Below are 20331 nucleotides of genomic sequence, written 5' to 3'. Positions count from 1 at the left end.
AAATCCCTTGGATGGAGGAGCCTGGTGGGCTGCAGTTTATGGGGTCGCGAAGAGTCGGACACGACTGAGCCACTTCACTTTCACTTTTCATTTTCATGCATTGGAGAAGAAAATGGCAACCCACTCCAGTGTTCTTGCCTGGAGAATCTCAGGAACGGGGGAGCCTGGTGGGCTGCCGTCTCTGGGGTCGCACAGAGTCGGACACGACTGAAGCGACTTAGCAGCAGCAGCAGCTCTAGAAGATCTCGCAGGGCTTCATAGGACCGTTGAACTTCAGCTTTTCAGCATTTACTGGTCGGGGCATCGACTTGGATTACTGTGATGTTGAACGGTTTGCCTTGGAAAGGAACAGAGATCATTCTGGCCCCAGGGTGTACACGCGGTAGCGTATAAGCTCTGGCGGCCCCGCCCGCGCGCTATCCGAAAGCAGCCGGGCGCGCGCACCAGCGCCGGAGACTTGCTCCACCTCTCTGGGCGGAGACCCCGAGATCCATCCGGGGCGCCCCGGGTGCGGAGGCTGCGGGCCACCACTTCTCGCCTTCTGCTAGCCTTTGCCCGGCGCCGGAGGTCCCTGCGGAAAGAGCCAACAGCAGCTCGCATCGGGGTCGCGAGCGCCGAGCCGGGGTGAGGAGGAGCGTCGGCGGAGTCCGGCTGGAGCGGGTGGGCTCGAGGCTGGCACCCCGAGGGCAGCGGCGAGGCCGCACTGCCAAGGTAACGCGGGCCGGCGGGGGCGGCGGGGATCACGGGGCGGGGGAGGGTGGGGAGGGCACCGGGCGACGCCGTCTCTGCGCCGCCGTTTCCCGGAATCCCTCTCCACGAGCCTGTCTCTGCCCTGGACTCCTCCTCTCGCTTGCGCCCCGGATCGCAGGGTTTTTCCGCGCGCGCCGCCGCACCCCTGCCCAGGGGCGTCCCCTCTCCAAGCTCCCCGCAGCCCTGGAGGGTCCCTGGGGGGCACCCACTGACTGTCCCCTGCGGCCGCGCTGCCCTCGGCCCTGTCCGGGCGTCCTCCGTTCGTCGCCCCCCTCGCACCTCCCAGGGACCCCTTGTTTGTACCTTCAGCCCTGCAGACCCCCGCCCCGCACCTGATCCCGCCAAGGGCCCTGGCCGCTTCGAGGTGAGAGTCAAATTCCTTAGGGTCCACAGCGCCCTGCAAAACTGGGTTACCGGCTCGGGTCTCCGCTTCGGAGTCTCCCGTCCGCCCTCCAGCAGAACACAAGGTTAGGCCTAGTTTGTCTCCGCGCCGGAGAGGGGTACGGAGGGACCACCGAAGCTGGATGGTCCTACGTCCTGACAGACCCATCGCTTGGAAGCTGGAGTGGGGCCAGGGCGATGGGACAGCGTCGCGGAGACAGGAGTGGACCCGCGTCCGGGGTCGGGAGGGAGTGAGGAACAGGGTGCGAGTCGACCCTTCACGTTTCGACTCTGACCGATGGAACCAGCTAAACCCTGTTACGAGTTGGATCCTTCAACCCACTTAACGTGGCGAACGATGGCTTTGAGGAACTCTAGCTATCCCGTCTCTCTTTGTGTCTCTTTCTCTTTTAATATTTGTTTGATCTCCTTGCTTTTGTTTGGCACACACAATAAAAGTCTTAGAAACTGAGTAGAACGAGGTAGGAGTTGCGGATGCAGGTGCTGCCAGAGTCCTGGAGTCCCAGCACCCCCACCTGCTCCTGGTCTCGCGGAAACTGACCCCGAGACCAGCTGGGCTGCCACCTGCCCCGCGTCTTGGCCAGGTTTCAAAGTACCCACCTCTTGCTGTCCTGACTTGGAGAGGACAGGGGTGAAAGCAAGACCGTAGCAAAATTTGCTGTAAAGAAAACATCTATCAGTGTGCCCCTAGATGATAAGATTTGACCCCTTTGTGGCAGAAAGTGAACTTCTCAGTTCTCTAGTTCATGAGTTCCTTTTCAACGCTGGATCATCAAAAATCTGTGTGACTCTTTTATCCTTACCTGTGTTTCTTCTAATGTTTCTCATATATTTATTTCAAACTTAAAGACATTCTGCCTGAGATTTGGTTCCTGAAATTTGACACCTGGTAATTTATCTTTAAAAAAAAAAAATAGACGAAGAATCATTACCTGGATGTACTGTCTTGAAAGTGAAACTTTTATTAAAATGTATTTTCCATCCTCCTCCACTTGCATACACAAAGCATGTTGGACTTCCTGTGACATTTAGAAATCTTCAAACTATTGTAGTCTGAAGCATCTGTATTCTTTGATGGTCAATCATATTTTACCAAAAGTAAGACACAATGATGGATATAAGGTGTACTTTAAAAACTTTTATGTCACTGGGTAGGAAAAACCACTGTCAATTATGGTATGTCATGCCACCATACAGAGCACCCCAATTTCACAGATGTTCAGATATCAGAAGGAAATGTGCATTTTATACTTTGTGAGATAGGTTCTCTTGGCAGAGCTTGATGATACTTTTCCCTGAGGACTTTTCATTGCTTCAAAGAATGAAATTGGTGGTGTGCAGTTCAGGAAGAATAAATGAAAACAGTTTGCTGGGAGAGCAGTTGGCCAAAGTAAGGGTGGTAAGAAGTGGAGTGAGGAGAATATGAAAGAGGGAAAGAGAGACGGGGAGAGAGACATGGATGGATGTTGGGTAGGGAGTAGTTCAGAACCATTAAGAATCTTTTCAAGAACCAGCAGGAAAATGAATTCATTCAGTATCCCCATGAGCCAGGGTTTAACAAACTGGTACATGGGAGAGTTATTCTTAAACCCTGTTTTTCTGAAACACTGTTGTTTTAATTCTGAGGTTTTTAAAAATATATTTAAAATTTGAGTGTATCTGACCACCAGAAAAAAATGGTAGGGAATCCACAAAAATCCTAAAAGTGCTCCCTAGTAAATAAGAAAGAATGAAACCATGAGTTTTAGCATGACTTAGCTGTCTCCTTTTCGTACGAAACAGTAGGTGCTTTCTGCTCAGGGGTGGGAGGGAAATGTTCTAGGGGTGGGCGGTGCAGGACAGCAGAAGCCAGCACCAGAGTCAGGGGACCCCACGAAGGTCCCACGGTTGACCCACCCCTCCTCGACCCTGCCTGCAGGACAGTTAACTGGGTGTTCCAGGAGGAAGCAGAGCCCAGACTACACTTCCTTGATAGGCATGCCCGCCTCCCAGCACCTATGCTTTGGGCTAGAGAACAAACTGGAATCAGGCATAGTTTTTGAAAGGAGGTCAGGATTTCACTCCACGGAATCACACTTGCAGGAGACGAATCGAAGTATGAACGAGGTGAGCAGAAATGGCGTGGAAAAAAGAAAGGAAAGAATATGATAGTTTGCAGGATTAGTCACTCAGTTGTGTCCGACTCTTTGTGACTCCATGCACTCTAGCCCAATAGGCTCCTCTGTCCATGGAATTTTCCAGGCAAGAATACTGGAGCGGGTAGCCATTCCCTTCTCCAGGGGATCTTCCTGACCCAGGGATCAAAGCTCGGTCTCATGCGCTGCAGGCAGATTCTTTACCACCTGAGCCACCAGTGACAGCTTGCAGGAATCTTACTAAGAAGAAAATATTACTCTTGGGACAGAAGGCCATTCTTGACAATAGCTTTTTGTTGTTGTTGTTGTTGTTTAGTTGTTTAGTTGTGTCTGACTCTTCTGCAACCCCATGGACTAAAGCCCGCCAGGCTCCTCTGTCCATGGGATTCTCCAGGCAAGAATACTGGAGTGGGTTGCCATGTCCTACTCCAAGGGAATCTTCCCAATGCAGGGATCAAACCCAGGTCTCCTGCTTTGCAGACAAATTCTTTACCATCTGAACCACCACAATAGCTTTAGATCTCTCAAAAATTGATTTAAAAATATGAATTCAATAAAAGAAACTCAAAGGTAAGAAAAATTTTAATTGAGATGAAAAGGAAGATTGCAGACTTAAGGGAATACACTGAAGATCATTGAAACATAATTACAGAAGAAATAAGAGGAAAGAATAGGATAGATCCTGCTGAAAGTAAAAGCATTTTAACAGAGGAAAGGCTCTTAAGCCCAAAAACTCAGAGACAAAGGTGAAGTCTTTTATTAAGAATCCAGTGTGGAAGACAGATAAAGCACAGTCAGGCATTAGGATACTTGAGTTTCCTGACATAGTGAAACCAACAAATGGGACTGAAAATGCAAACAAAAATGAGATAAATTTTATTGAAATGAAGGAAAAATGGTCTGTAGGCCAAAAGAGCATGACATTTTCCAGGAAATTTTCATACAGAAATGCTTAGTAGTTTAAATTCAGTAGTTTAAATTCAAAGGAAAATAATTATTACTGTTTAGGAATTGAAAAAAGAGTAAGTAAAGGAGAGAAAACTCACATCAAGTTGCTCTCAGATGTCTCCAGGGCTGTGCCGGATGCCAGAGGACAATGGTTCCAAGGGGAAAGTTCTAGGGAAAGAAATTTTTTCCCAAGAGGGTGTGTGATCTAGCTAGAAGATGTCATTCAGGTTGAAAGTCAACAGAAAGGGGCTTCTTCAAAAGAACAAAGGAGATTCAGCACCCATGAGCCCTTATGGAAAAAAAAAAACTGCTGGAGAATAAAATCCAGCAAATAATAAACAGAGAGAGAAGTCAAAGTAAAGAACTCAGGCATCAAGAACTCATGGTATAAAGGACTGTTGGCCACAAGAGAGAGTCCAAGTGCCATAATGAAGACCCAGCACAGCCAAAAAGAGAAAAGGGCTGTTGATGGGTATTTATTTAAATGTGGAATTAATATAAAACATCTTTGGAAATTGTGGAATACATGTGATTATTACACAACTCTGGGCACACACACACACACAAAGAAAAAGTAATCAGGTAGGGGCAGAAGAGGAAGATGGAAGGAAATATGAGAGTAGGCCCTATAGCTCTCATCTTTGAAGGCGTGGATCAATAAACAGAGGTGAACAGGTAGTGCTGTGAATATTGTATTCCAACTTCCAATGTCTTTGTAATTTTTTTAACTTTGGAGGGATATTTTAGGGAGTTATTCTTTCTTATGGAAGAAATTGAAATGTCAACAATTTTTCTGCCTTTGCTTCAGTTTTTTTCCAAGTAAAATTAATTTAGACAAAAATACCCTGTGTGTGTGTGTGTGTGTGTGTGTGTGTGTGTGTGTGTGTGTGTGCTGTGTGTATTTGCTGTGTGTGTACATAGAAAGATCTCTGGGATTATGTTGTTCATTAATGTTAATGATGGAACTATCTGGATGCTGAGATTTTGCTTTTATGCCTTATTTTTATCAATTTTTTAAAATGAGCGAGTTGAACTATTCTTACCAAAACAAGAAATAAACCAGAAACAAATATGCCAAGACATTAACAATGGTTGATGCCCAGTAGTAAAAATGAAGATGCTTGTTACTTTCTTCTTTGTGCTTTTTTGTATTTTTTTAAATTTCCTGGGGGGCGGGGGGGGAATATATGTCATTTTACTTGTGGAGATTTTCTGAATCCATTCATTCACTGACCAGCAAAGATGTGCCAGGTGTCAGGCTGTGCCGGACAGAAGAAACGACACAGTTCTGCTCTCTACCCGGAGAACAGCAGGCAGCAAGTTCTGAGGGTTGTCTGTCTGTCTGTCTTTGTTAGGAGGAGTTGAAACTCAGAGAAGAGTCACTTTGCCACAGTAGCATCCGTTTGAGCTGGGCCTTGAAAGTTAGTAGTGTTTGTCTGGGTACCAGTGACAAGGATTGTTGGGGGAGAGGGGATGGTGGTGATAGGAGATTCAGAGCAGGTGTGATTTGTGGCTCAGAGTTCAGAGCGAGACACTTGTGTGGGCCACTTGAACTGTGGTGCTGGAGAAGACTCTTGAGAGTCCCTTGGGCTGTAAGGAGATCCAACCAGTCCATCCTAAATATCAGTCCTGGGTGTTCATTGGAAGGACTGATGTTGAAGCTGAAACTCCAATACTTTGGCCACTTGATGCGAAGAACTGACTTGTCTGAAAACATCCTGATGCTGGGAAAGATTGAAGGCAGGAAGAGAAGGGGATGACAGAGGATGAGATGGTTGGATGGCATCACCGACTCGATGGACATAAATTTGAATAAACTCCGGGAGTTGGTGATGGACAGGGAGGCCTGGCATGCTGCAGTCCATGGGGTCACAAACAGTTGGACACGACGGAGTGACTGAACTGAAACCAGATCTAAATGCAAATATAAAAGTATTTAAGCCCGATGGTGAATCACCAAATTATAATACAGAGTTGGCATTTCCTAGCACATCTTGGGAGAATTCCTGGAAGTAGGTGGAAGCAGTAAACTCAAGCCCAGATTCAGGAGGGGAGCAAAGAGGAAAGAGTGTTCCCATGGGCACACAGGCAGGGCCAGTGCCACTGCCCACAGCTGCCGGGGACCCTTCCGGCCTGGCAACCCTGGGCACACATGCACTTGAACTGGAAGGCTGCCCACAACCCTCAACTGCTAGCCACCAGCCTGAGATGGACTCTGGAAAAGGCAAACCCTGAGTCTCCCCTTTCCAAGGATCTGCCATCCCAACCCGTAGCATGCTGGCAGACAGTGAAGAGTCTTTAAACCTCTGCTCCTGGCCCTGCTATGTACCCCGATCAGACTGACCTTGACATTTAGCTCCCACCAGACCAGGTAGCCACCCACTAGGCTAGGCGGGCCAGGGATAGCTTCCACTCTGCCTGGCCCAGCCTCCCTGCACACACGCCAGGAGGGCATCAATGCACCATGATCGCTCTCCCACCCTGTGACCTAGCTGTTGCCTCCAGGAAAAGAACATCAAGCAGTCATCGGGTGTAGAGAGAGGGGCCAGCTCAGGCCCCCATCCTGCAGGGGTTGGGGGAGCAAGACCCAAGTATGAATTGATCTCCTATTTTGTCCCATCAGACTTCACTAACAAAACACAAGTTCAAAGATAAAAGGATTAAAAATTTCAAGATGGCCACAGGAGAGCAATAAACCAAAAGTAGGACCCTTCTTGTATGCAGGGCCCCTGGGGTGACTGAAGCTGGCCCTGGCTGCAGAGATAAGAGTAACCAGAGCTTTAGGAAGGCTGAGCTGCTTGGAATCAGGGCGAGTTTTAAAGAGCTTCGAGAACAGTTCCAGGCAGGATGCCAAGATGGGAAATTAGATTTTCCAAGCAAGCAAGAATCTTCTATCAGCAATCTAATTGGCAGTGGAGTATGAGTCACCAGGAACAAAGAAAGGGAGGCAACGTCCTGCGGCCCAGAGCAGGAGAGAGGAATTCTGGTTGTGTGGTTGTGTGTGTGTACTTTCAGCCGCTGAGGAGAGGGAAGGTTCTGCAGAGGCAGAATAAGGGCAAAAATGTGCCGCCATCAGAACAAAACAGAGAGGCCAGAGGCCACAGGACAAGTGGTCAGGTAGAAGGGAGTCACCCCAAGGTGGCATTCCATGGTCTTGGTGCTCCCAGCATCTGGAGAACGCCCACGACCCGGCAAGCCTGCTGCTGAGGAGTGATGATGGTAGACCACATCACATGCCATAAAGACATCTCTGTGGCTGTTCTAATAACGGTACACTTCCCAGGTGGCTCAGTGGTAAAGAACCTGCCCGCCAGTACAGGAGATGCAGGGGTCGTGGGTTCCATCCCCAGGTGGGGAAGATCCCCTCGAGGAGGAAATGGCAACCCCCTCCAGTATTCTTGCCTGGAGAATCCCATGGACAGAGGAGCCTGGCGGGCTACAGTCCAGGAGGTTGTGAAGAGTCAGACATGACCGAGCATGCACATGTTATGGGAAAAGGTGAGGTGCCCGGATAGCTCATGGGTGGTAGGTGGCAGTTTTGACTTGGAGTCTTTTGGCTTGACAGTGTCATAGTCAAGGGGACTTTTTAATGTGTTCTTAGCTTGAATTCATGTCTGCTACTTGGGGGTCATTTTTCACTTTGACTTGGGGCTTGGTGCTACCCCAGTGTTTGCGGGGACAGGAGAACACCCAGTAGTTTGGATGGAGACAGAGATCTGGGGGAGAGAAAGAATGAGACCAACTGAGGGCTCCGTAAAATGTTTCAAGACTTCCTTTCTCGCCTTAGAATGAAGAAGACTAACTCACTCAAAATGCAGATGCTGAGAAAGAAAATACCTTTAAGTCTGAAAGCTCAGAAGTTTCCGTTAAAAAAGAAAAAAGCCGTACAGGCAAATCAAAGGACAAGTGACAACGGCGGAGAAAAATTAAAAAGATGTGACTCATATCACAAAGGGCCAGTTTGCCTCATACTTAAAAAGCTCCTTCAAACCGATGTGAAGAAAGAAATCTTAAAAAGAGGGGATATATGTATATGTATAACTGATTCACTTTACTGTACAGCAGAAACTAACACAGCATCGTAAAGCAACTATATTCCAAAACAAAAATTTAAGAATCAATGTTAAAAAAAAAAAAAACAACGACTCAAAGATAGACAGTTAACTCAAAAGGAAACACCTCTGCCATATATGCTAGGTCTTACTTAGAATAAGAGAAGTATAGAATTCATATAAGTCTGAAGACAACTTGGCATTTATGAATTTGATTTTCAGAAATCCAAGAGCTTGATGGTTATCATTGTCATAATCATTATTTATCATTATCATTCCCTACAAGCTCTTCCTTTGTGGAGAAGCAGAAATTCTCACACACTGCAAGAGGTTGTGTAAACTGCTAGAGCCACAAGGGCCAGAGTGTGGCCGTCTCTATCAAAACTACCAATGCAAGGATGTCCCTCGTGGTCCAGTGGTTAAGACTCCGTGCTTTCATTGCAGAGGCTTTCACTGCAGAGGGCCAGGGTTCTATCCCTGGTCAGGAACTAAGATCTCACAAGCCTCGCATTTAGTGAAGCCAAAAAAAAAAAGACATGCATGGTGACTTTGTGCCTGGTCCCTGCTGTCTGCCCCTGCAGACCAAGCCTCCACCTTCGCCACTTTTTACTGTGCCCTGGGATCCCATCTTGTATGGGTACAGTCACCAGCTGCCTTGTCCAATGGCTTCGATTGGAGTCAGCCAATGGGGAGCCTCGAGAGAGGAGAAGAAAGACAGTGAGGAATATCTGTGCTCCTCACGCTGGACTCTCTCCTTCCTAATTCCAGGCTTGGGACGTTCCCTCTGTACCTCAAGCCCACGATGATAACAGCCCTCGCTGCTGTTACTTTCAGATGCTACGCTCATCCTTATGGTTGGCCTGTAGCCTGCTCACACATTTGTATTAAATAGTCCCTTGATGAAAATCTTCCTTCGCTTAGCCAGAGTTGAATGTGCTCTTACCTGCCGGGACCCTGACTGAACCCCCTTTGGCTTAGCAGTACTATTTCTGGGGAGCTTTCTCACACTTAGGCTTGACATGGTCAGAATGAAGCATTTTCAAGAGAATCCATTGCAGAAACAGTTGGAAGTCACTCAGATGTTCTTTGTGGCGACTGGTCATATAAATCATGGTATGTCCACAGAGTAGACTATATGTAACTATTTTAAAAAAACAACAACAACAACAAAGAAATTCTCTCTGGTGCTGATACAGAAAGAGCTCCCAAATTTATTTTTAAGTGGAAAAAAGCAGGAATTAGACGGGCACTGTATATGCTATGTGTGTACTAAGTTGCTTCAGTTGTGTCCCACTCTGACCCCATGGACTGTAGCCCACCAGGCTCCTTTGTCCATGGGGTTTTCCAGGCGAGAGTACTGGAGGGGGTTGCCATGCCCGCCTCGACCCTTGGCTCGAGAAGATCTCTCTTATGTCTCCTACATTGGCCAGCATGTTCTCTACCACTAGCGTCACCTGCTATCTCTGATTTGGAAAAATAGGGTTGGGGGGAATAAGAATACATTTTTGTATTTGCTTATGCATGAACAGGAACTTGGGCAAACTCCAGGAGATGGTGAGGGCAGGGAGGCCTGGCGTGCTGCTGTCCATAGGGTCTCAAAGAGTTGGACATGACCAGGAAACTGAACAACAACATGTATGAGGATATTCTGAAGGACTAAGCAAAAAAAAAATAATTCCTATATTTAAATTTTTGGAACCAAATGGCTATTGGTTCCGCAAGCTGAGATAAAGCTCCTTGTGTAAATGGGGTGAATGATCCAGCTCCCAGAAGGGCAGAGAGGAAACCTGGAATTAGGAATTTCCTGCTGGAGACTTCCCTGGTGGCCCAGTGGTTAAGAATCCACCTTGCAATTCAGGGGATGCAGTTTCAGTCCCTGGTCAGGGAACTAAGATCCCACCCACAAGCCACAGGGCAACGAAGCCCACATACCTCAACTACTGAGCCCAAGGGACACAACTGAAGAGTCCGCGTGCTGCAACGAGATCCCACGCGCCACAGCCAAGACCCAGGCCAGTTCAGTTCAGCTGCTTATACGTGCTTTCACATCAGGTGGCCAAAGGATTGGAGCTTCAGCTTCAGCATCAGTCCTTCCAATGAACATTCAGGACTGATTTCCTTTAGGATGGACTGGTTGGATCTCCTTGCAGTCCAAGGGATTCTCAAGAGTCTTCTCCAGCACCACAGTTCAAAAGCATCAATTCTTCAGTGCTCAGCTTTCTTCATGGTCCAACTCTTATATCCATACATGATTAATGGGAAAACCAAAGCTTTGACTAGACAGACCTTTGTCAGCAAAGTAATATCTCTGCTTTTTAATATGCTGTCTAGGTTGCTCATAGCTTTTCTTCCAAGAAGCAAGCGTCTTTTAATTTCATGGCTGCAGTCACCATCTGCAGTGATTTTGGAGCCAAAAAAAAAAAAAAGTCTGTCACTGATTCCATTGTTTCCCCATCTATTTCCCATGAAGTGATGGGACCAGATGCCATAATCTTAGTTTTCTGAATGTTGAGTTTTAAGCCAACTTTTTCACTCTCCTCTTTCACTTTCATCAAGAGACTCTTTAGTTCTTCTTCACTTTCTGCCATGAGGGTGATGTCATCTGCATATCTGAGGTTATTGATATTTCTCCCGGCAAGCTTGATTCCAGCTTGTGCTTCTTCCAGCCCAGCATTTCTCGTGATGTACTCTGCATAGATGTTAAATAAGCAGGGGGACAATATACAGCCTTGACATACTCCTTTCCCTATTTGGAACCAGTCTGTTGTTCCATGTCCAGTTCTAACTGTTGCTTGCTGACCTGCATACAGATTGTCTTTGTCTGTTGTCTTTGCAGTTTAATTAGATACTTCAGAATTCTGATCACCTAATATTGATTTCTTTTCAGATGTGAAAGTAAATAAAGGACACATAAAACAACAAAAATGCTTTTGAGCCAGAATGTGTCAGCGATTGGACCACTGAATTTGTATCCCATGGGTGAGTGTCACTTTTTCTCACAGCTCCATCTACCGGGACCCTGTTAGGAAGTAGCCAGTTGATTTCCTGGTCCTGAGGACACAGGACCAATGTCAAGAGCCAAGTGGAACATAGATAGGAATTCTGTGTTGATGGTTTGATTTACAATGGGTTTCTGCTCTACTGGTGTTTTAGGAAAACAACTAAATAATCACAGACTTGAGGCTCAATAATGAAGGGAGCTAGCGTCACTGTAATTTGAAGAGGAATTTCCCTTAATACTGTCATTCTAATCCAGGGTGGAGTTTATCACTCCATTCCTACATTTGGAAAGAGGCCAGACCCCTAGGACTGCCCTGGAAGCTCGGTGGTTAAGAGTCTACCTGCCAATACAGGAGGCCTGGGTTTGCTCCCTGGGTCGGTCAAACTGTAGGAGAATATCTATGTATCCTCAGTGTAAAGAATGGTTTCTTAAAGCTTATAAAGCACACATCATGACCAAAAAAGGTCTTCTATGAAAATTAAATGTTTTTCTATTCAACAAAGGGTAATAATGAGATAACGGATCGAGAATATATTTCAGTTCAGTTTAGTCAGTTCCGTCACTCAGTCATGTCTGACTCTTTGCGACCCCATGAACTGCACCCTGCCTGTCCATCACCAACTCCCAGAGTTCACCCAAACCCATGTCCATCGAGTCGGTGATGCCATCCAACCATCTCATCCTCTGTCATCCCCTTCTCTTCCCATCTTCAATCTTTCCCAGCATCAGGGTCTTTTCCAATGAGTCAGTTCTTCGCATCAGGTGGCCAAAATATTGGAGTTTCAGCTTTAGCATCAGTCCTTCCAATGAACACCCAGGACTGATCTCCTTTAGAATGGACTGGTTGGATCTCCTTGCAGTCCAAGGGACTCTCAAAAGTCTTCTCCAACACCACAGTTCAAAAGCATCAATTCTTCGGTGCTCAGTTTTCTTCACAGTCCAACTCTCACATCCATACATGACCACTGGAAAAACTATAGCCTTGACTAGACGGACCTTTTTTGGCAGAGTAATGTCTCTGCTTTTCAATATGCTGTCTAGGTTGGTCATAACTTTCCTTCCAAGGAGTAAGCGTCTTTTAATTTCATGACTGGAATCACTATCTGCAGTGATTTTGGAGCCCAGAAAAATAAAGTCTGACACTGTTTCCACTGTTTCCCCATCTATTTGCCATGAAGTGATGGGACCAGATGCCATGATCTTCGTTTTCTGAATGTTGATCTTTAAGCCAACTTTTTCACTCTCCTCTTTCACCTTCATCAAGAGGCTCTTTAGTTCTTCACTTTCTGCCATAAGGGTGGTGTCATCTGCATATCTGAGGTTATTGATATTTCTCCTGGCAATCTTGATTCCAGCCTGTGCTGAATGGGAAAGACTAGAGATGTCTTTAAGAAAATTAGAGATACCAAGGAAACATTTCGTGCAGAGATGGGCTTGATAAAGGACAGAAATGGTAGGGACCTCACAGAAGCAGAAGATACTAAGAAGAGGTGGCAAGAATACACAGAAGAACTGTACGATAAAGATCTTCATGACCCAGATACTGATGATGGTGTGATCATTCACCTAGAGCCAGACATCCTGGAATGTGAAGTCAAATGGGCCTTAGGGAGCATCACTATGAACAAAGCTAGTGGAGGTGATGGAATTCCAGTTGAGCTATTTCACATCCTGAAGGATGATGCTGTGAAAGTGCTGCACTCAATATGACAGCAAATTTGGAAAACTCAGCAGTGGCCAGAGGACTGGAAAAGGTCAGTTTTCATTCCAATCCCAAAGAAAGGCAGTGCCAAAGAATGTTCAAACTACTGCACAGTTGCACTCATCTCACACGCTAGTAAAGTAATGCTCAGGATTCTCCAAGCCAGGCTTCAGCAATACATGAACCGTGAACTTCCCGATGTTCAAGCTGGTTTTAGAAAAGGCAGAGGAACCAGAGATCAAATTGCCAACATCTGCTGGATGATGGAAAAAGCAAGAGAGTTCCAGAAAAACATCTATTTCTGCTTTATTGACTATGCCAAAGCCTTTGACTGTGTGGATCACAAGAAACTGTGGAAAATTCTGAAAGAGATGGGAATACCAGACCACCTGACCTGCCTCTTGAGAAATCTGTATGCAGCTCAGGAAGCAACAGTTAGAACTGGATATGGAACAACAGACTGGTTCCAAATAGGAAAAGGTGTACGTCAAGGCTATATATTGTCCCCCTGCTTATTTAACTTCTATGCAGAGTCCATCATGAGAAACGCTGGGCTGGAAGAAGCACAGGCTGGAACCAAGATTGCCAGGAGAAATATCAATAACCTCAGGTATCTCAAACCCCTCCAAAAAATTCCACCTGGAATAGATCCCCTGGAGAAGGATACAGCAACCCACTCCAGTATTCTTGCCTGGAAGATCCCATGGACAGAGGAGCCTGGCAGGCTACAGTTCATGGGGTCACAAAGAGTCGGACACGACCTAATGACAAAATAACAAAAAACTCCCATCTCCCTCCTCATCACAAAACCAAAATGTCACCCCTGAACTTTGGTTTCCACATTATACTTATTATCATTTTTTTTTCCATCGCCCTATTCCTTTGTGCCTTCTCCTTACCTTTGTTTTGGTTCTATTTCACTATCACTGTGTCATCTGTTGCATAGTTTATCAGTAAGGGATCCATGGTTGGGACACTTCTCCCCCAAGAAATGTCATGCATTGGGGAGTATGTGACAGTGAGCACAGTAGGGCCTCACCTACTAAAAACTGCCAACCCTGCCCTCCCACTTCTGAGTCATGGTGACGTCAGAAAACAAATGAGAATTCCCCCCCTCCCTTCACCGAGACCTTTCTCCCTCCACCAACCTCGGTAAATATCTTTGCCTCGGAAGTTTTAAAATTAGCAACATGCTTATTCACATTCTGAGACTTGTTCCAGAGGGATGACTGCTTCTCAGGATGGTTCCCCAACCAGTCAACCCCCATTAGTAGTATCTGTTCCCAAACAGCTTATTTTGGATCCACTCAGGCCGAAACGTCCTCGGAAGATGCACTGCTGATACCATCAACTCTCTAAGATCATTTTGTGTGCTCATTCAGTCGTATCCAACTCTGTGACCCCCACGGACTGTAACCCGCCAGGCTCCTCTGTCCATGGAATTTTCTAGGCAAGAATACTAGAGTGGGGTGCCACTTCCTATTCCAGGGGGTCTTTCCAACCCAGGGATCAAACCCAAGTCTCCTGTGTCTCCTGCATTGGCAGGCGGATTCTTCACCACCTGGGAAGCCCAGAACCATTTACTTGACCTTTTTTCTTTAGCACAAGGAACTCTTAGTGCAATATTAATACATGTATGTGGAAGAATGCCAGACTCAGAGCAACAATCATAAATTGAGCCTGGAGAAAGTGTTGTTTGCTTTTCTAACATGTTTCTCTTCTTTCCAGTGCACATCAGCCTCGTGTTTGGTATTTCATATGTTGTGCCTGGTAAGAGATTTTCTTGACAACAAAATTTTGTGTAAGGGTACGAGTAGGGAAGCAACCATTTAGAAGTCAAAAAATGGGATTTCTGACTCCAAATCTGTTGCCATTTTGTTTGAATCTTTTTCCTCAAATACTTTCTCTGTAGAAGGAGAATTTAGCCAATTCTGATTTTCACATTTGTCTCACAAAACTATTACAGGAAATTAACACTAGAGTTACTTTTTAAACCCCTTGAAGGAATTGTTGTGGTTGCTGTTGTTACATTACTCAGTCGTTCGATTCTTTTGTGACCTTGTGGACTGTAGCCCACCAGACTCTTCTGTGTATGGGATTCTCCAGGCAAGAATACTGGAGTGGGTTGCCACTTCTCTCCCAGGGATCTTCCCGACCCAGGGATTGAACCTGGATCTCCTACATTGGCAGGTGGGTTCTTTCCCATTGAGCCACCAGGGAAGCCCCTTAAAAATATACCCAGCTCTTCATATTCTCACTAATAGAAGAATGAGGAGACTGTGCCAAACAAAAAATCTTCCAGAAATCATTTCTCTTTAATTTACATTTTTCCACCTGTTATCTGGTACCTGGTACCAGATAAGAGAAAATACATTTTTTAAAACTAAATTTCTTGTCTACATATAAACCTTCCCACAAAACTTCGCTATGGGTTAAATATGTATCCAGCCTTGTGATGAGCACTAGGGGATGAAGACTGAGCAACCAAGAAGCAAAGGACCTAACCACGGGAAACTAAGATGCTCTTTGCAATTTTAACCATATAAGGCCGCGTTGACAAATGTAACTGTAAGGTTTCCTTTGCCACTGCCACACCCCAGCTGAGTTGCATAACTCAACTTCTCAAGTTCACAGTCTGTGGAATGGGTCTGTGAATCAAATCTACTCCAGCATAGGCATGGGGATGAAATGCCTGGAAAGATCCAATCTGGGCACACATTCTTCACCTCCCCTCTGTGATGGGGAACAAGCGCAGTGGGAAATTCATAGGAAGGAAAGCTTGCCATGGGCTGAGCTATGTAGGGTGGACCAGAGGAGGGGTTGAGGATTGACTTGAGAGCATGAGGTGGCCCAGGATAACATGGATCATTTGATCCAAATTGCTGCTGTGAGCCTGTGATAATTGGGTGAGCCCAAATTCAGGTTTCCCTTGTAGCTCAGTCAGTAAAGAATCTGCCTGCAATGCAGAAGTCCCGGGTTCGATCCCTGGATTGGGAAGATCCCTTGGAGAAGGAAATGGCAACCCACCCCAGTATTCTTGCCTGGAGAATCCCATGGACAGAGGAGCCTGGTGGGCTACAGTCTAAGGGGTTGCAAGAGTTGGACATGAATTAACCACTTAAACCACTACCACCAAATTCTGTTTACACGGTGCTGAGTTCCTGTATATTACTTGTATTAGCTCATTTCTAGTGTTCAACAAAACCATTTCCTTTGGGTTTCTAAGATCCTGGTGCTCTCAGAGGGGTTTCTCTGCTAGAAGTTCAGATCCCAAGGGACAGTTTGAACCATGGCCAAGATAACAACCCTGGGTTCCAGATTTCAATCTTCTTTTTTTTTTTAACTTCTGTTCCCTTTAGATCTTTCAGATGAATCTTGCACTTTTAAGATGAGATTTCGAAATTTCCAGTCAATCTTATCATGGGAGTTAAAAAACCGTTCAATTGTACCAGCTCACTATACATTATGGTACACAATCATGAGGTGGGTTTGACACTCTGTTTTTCTCTTGCTAATTATATCGTGTTTCTATTATGTGGGGAGTGGGGAAGAGGTGAGCTTCCTTGTGATAGAGCTTTTCTCTCTCTCCTCACTCAGCCCCTGTCAGTCTCAGTGTTTTATTCCGAGCTTTAAAAGTCCAAGACAAAAGACTCCTCCATTTTGAATTACACTGAATGCCCGAACACCCCAGAGTTATTTTTGACACACTTGTACTTAGAACCAAAGCCAATTTCTACAGTCAACATCTCAGAGTCAAAATAATTATCGTCATTCTTCACAGTCACTTCCCTAGTTCAGTAAGTCTGGGCATCGAAAGTGCTGCATCGTTCTGAGGACAGAAGTCCAAAGGCCTGCTGACTGTATTGATGGGTTATGTTTACTCCTGTCCACTCAGGGAGGCACACGGGACATCAGAAACCCACCTGGTCCCGACGAGGACAGGCCCAGGTCCAAAGTCTGGCTCAGTCGCTAACCAGCTGTGGCCTGGGCGCAGAGCTCAGCCTCCTCGTGCTGCTTCTCCTGCTCAAGGGGGGCTGCAGGGAGTCATGCCTCATGGACAGTGTCCTCTTCGGCCCTTTTATTCCCACATCCAACAATCACCCTCCTAAGCCTTACTTTGGTCCAGTTGCCCCGCGGTGTGTCCTTAGTTGGCTGTCCGTCTTATTACTCTTGCTGCTGCTATCTGACCTGCTGAAGGACCCCTGGTGGGCATCTCTTTGTTGGTGTTCAGTCGCTAGGTCATGTCTGACTCTGGCACCCTATGGATTGCCACATGCCAGGCTTTCCTGTCCTTCACCATCTTCCAGAGTTTGCTCAAGTCCTTGAAGTCCGGGATGCTATCCAACCATCTTATCCTCTGCCGCCCTCTTCTCCTTTAGCCCTCAATCTTTGCCAGCATCAGGGTCTTTTCCAACGAGTTGGCTCCTCACATCAAGTGACCAAAGTACTGGAGCTTAGGCCTTAGTCCTTTCAATGAATATTCAGGGTTGATTTCCTTTAGGATTGGGTTTTTCTTTGTTACCTACTGACGATTCTCCCTGCCTTAGGCAGTCACGTGTATTATCCACCTGCCTTTCTGAAGCTCAAGAGAGCAGATGTCTGTGTTGGTCCCATATAGGCTAACTTAGGACCAGACCATGCCATCCTCAGCCTGAGAAAGAAGGGGTCTCAGGGAGGGGCAGTCATGATTGTCCTGCAGAATTGGAGAGATCTAGGGCCTCTGCCATGAACACCCATTTGCTGATTCAGTCACCCAGCAAATATTTACTGAGCACCTACCACGTGCCAGGGGTAACCCTCGGAACCCAGATCCCTGTTTTCTTGGGGCAGACATTCCAGAAGTAGGCAGAGGTCTCAGTCAGCAACAGCACAGCTGTGCTCCCATACAAAATAAAATGTTTAAAAAGAAATTTCAAAATTAAAAGAAAGAAAACCCACAAGGGACCTTTGAGCAGGGCCACACAGGAATATCCAAGTGGGGCTTCGGGTTCATGCACCCTCATCACATACAGGCTAATGTTTTCTTTGACCATCTCTTTGCCTTTCAAAGTAAACCAGAAGATATGAAGGTCGTCAAGGACTGTATAAACATCACAAGATCGTTTTGTGACCTAACAGACGTGTGGGTAAACACGACGGACATGTACATCTCCCAAGTGGTTGGATACAGAGAGAACGCAGTGGTGGTCAATTGTATGGGCTCTTTCTTCCTGGTGTCAGACAGTGAGTTTGTCTTATTATCTTCATCATCATCGCTAAGTTCATCGTTACTTGCTTTGCCAGAAAGCAAGAAGTTCTGTAAAGGTGTTTTAGACACGGGGCTGGGTTCACCTCCCAGCCCTGCTGCCTCCTATCTCTGGCACCCTGGGGTGGTTACTTGGCTTCTCTGAGCCTCCGTTTTCTCCTCCAAAAACGTGGAATGATAACCTGTTTTTTGACGATAAGGGCTCTCTGTGCCTGTATAAGGCAGTCACTCAGGCAGTAGCAGGTGGTACATTTTTCTGAAGCTATTATTCATTAAAGTATAGTTGATTTAGAACGCTGTGTTCACTTCTGATATATAGTAGCTGCTACTTTTTGCTTTGTTTCACAGCCTGACAGGAAGTGTACAACAGGGTTCAGAAAGGCCTGTGTCTGAGCTGTCATAACTTTGGGGGTCTGTGTTTTGCTTAATACTGCAGCCCCTCCCCAGATCAGATCCCAGTAGCTCTGGCATGTGTGAGCACCCAGGTGTGTGTGCACACGGGGCCCAGAGAGAGAAGCCTGGATCCCAGGAGTGGGCGTGCCTGCTCTTCCTTTCCCTACCACGGGAGGCGGCTCCTTCTGGCATTTGTGTTAACAGCTCCAGAGCAGCTGGCAGTGGCTCTCCGCCAGACTCCATCATGTCTCTGGTATCCTGATCTTGCAAAGGGCTTTGCAGGCAGCTCAGTGGTAAAGCGTCTGCCTGCCAAGCAAGAGACATGGGTTTGATCCCTGGCTTGGGAAGATCTCCTAGGGAAAGAAATGGCAGCCCACTCCCGTATTCTTGCCTGGAGAATCCCATGGGCAGAGGAGCCTGGTGGGCTACAGTCCATGGGGTTCCAAAGAATCAGATGTGCCTGAGTGACTCAGCAGCAAAAGGAGCCAAGTTAAAGGCTGTGTGGGTGTGCACACACACACATCTGTGCTTCGCAAAGTGATGATAGCTGAGTCCCATGGAGCAAACTTGGATACTTTGGGATTCTCGGAATTGTGCGATTGCGTGTTTCTCGGAATTGTGGGATTGCGTGTTTGTGTACGTGTCCTCGTAGAAAAGAAAGAAAAGCCCAGCTTATAGAACATGGTACTCAGACTACTCAGATCTTTAAAGAATGTATATTAACACAGTTACGAGATATCTATTTTCAAGACTCAAATGGTAAATATAAAAAGTAAGTAAATACCCAGACTTAGAAGAAATGCAGAGAATATAGCTTGACACAGTCTTTCTGAAGGTATTTGGCAGTATGTGTTGAAAACCTTAACCTGGGCCTGCTCTAATCCCGAATTCCTCCAAAAATTTGTCCTAAAGAAATGATTACAGCCAAATGCAAAGACTGAGCTCTGTAATACTCACTGATATGCAGATTCCATTCAGAAGAATTAGAGCCAATCTAACTGTTTAAAAGAGTGAATCAATCTTTTGAAGACTGAGAAAAAAATCTTCGCCCTTTTTGGGCCATGTATGGTCTCTGTCACATAGCCTTAATTTGTTCACAACCCTTTCAAAAATAAAAACCACGCTCAAAAAAATAATAATAATAAAATAAAAACCATTCTCAACTTTCAGGCTGTGCAAAATCTAACCCACAGGCCCTAGTTTGCCAGCTCATAGGTAAACATGCATTTAATATGTTTATGAAATAAGTGAAAACATATGCCATGTAAAACAGTATAAGAATGATTTGATTTTAGTTTAGGTGGATGTGTACACTGGTTCAGCTTTTATATGTGTTTATGTATTTATCCACATACTGCATATGCAAGAGAGGATTAACTGCATTCAAAGACAATTGCCTGTCTGTATTTTCTGATATTTCTGCAATGGTTATATATTATTATTTTATTATTATTAGATGAGAAGTCATTTTCACTCTTATGTTTTGAATACAACCTGAAAATTGTGAAATACTGACTTTCACCCCAAAATCTGTCCTCCATTTCTTGTGCTAATAGTAAACTTATCACTTCACTTTTATTGTTCTCAGTTTTTCACCAATTAAAAAAATATATATATATATATATACATATATATATATAACCCATGCCTTGAGGGCCACAGGTAGTCAAAAAGAGAGCTGTAAAGAGGTATGGTTGCATCAG

At 45.8% G+C, this 20331-nt stretch overlaps 1 protein-coding gene across 3 annotated transcripts in view; it reads left to right on the top strand.

Annotated features, from left to right (window-relative positions):
• Positions 1-516: 516 nt before the first annotated feature.
• Positions 517-20331, top strand: part of IFNAR2 (interferon alpha and beta receptor subunit 2) — a 35381-nt gene continuing 15566 nt past the window's right edge. Inside the window, exons 1-5 of one of the 3 annotated variants that reach the window (XM_068984176.1) lie at positions 517-711; positions 11175-11266; positions 14719-14760; positions 16350-16473; positions 18041-18213. In XM_068984176.1, coding sequence (XP_068840277.1) covers positions 11212-11266; positions 14719-14760; positions 16350-16473; positions 18041-18213 — 394 coding nt within the window. In that variant the 5' untranslated portion in view covers positions 517-711; positions 11175-11211. The remainder of the gene's footprint in view (positions 712-11174; positions 11267-14718; positions 14761-16349; positions 16474-18040; positions 18214-20331) is intronic. The other 2 variants (XM_068984178.1, XM_068984179.1) reach the window with 2 other exon arrangements.

The sequence above is a fragment of the Capricornis sumatraensis genome, chromosome 1 (genome assembly GCF_032405125.1).
Source record: "Capricornis sumatraensis isolate serow.1 chromosome 1, serow.2, whole genome shotgun sequence".
Classification (NCBI taxonomy): Eukaryota; Metazoa; Chordata; class Mammalia; order Artiodactyla; family Bovidae; genus Capricornis; species Capricornis sumatraensis.
Note: the sequence above shows the minus strand (reverse complement) of the source record. Positions and strands in the feature narration are given on the sequence as shown.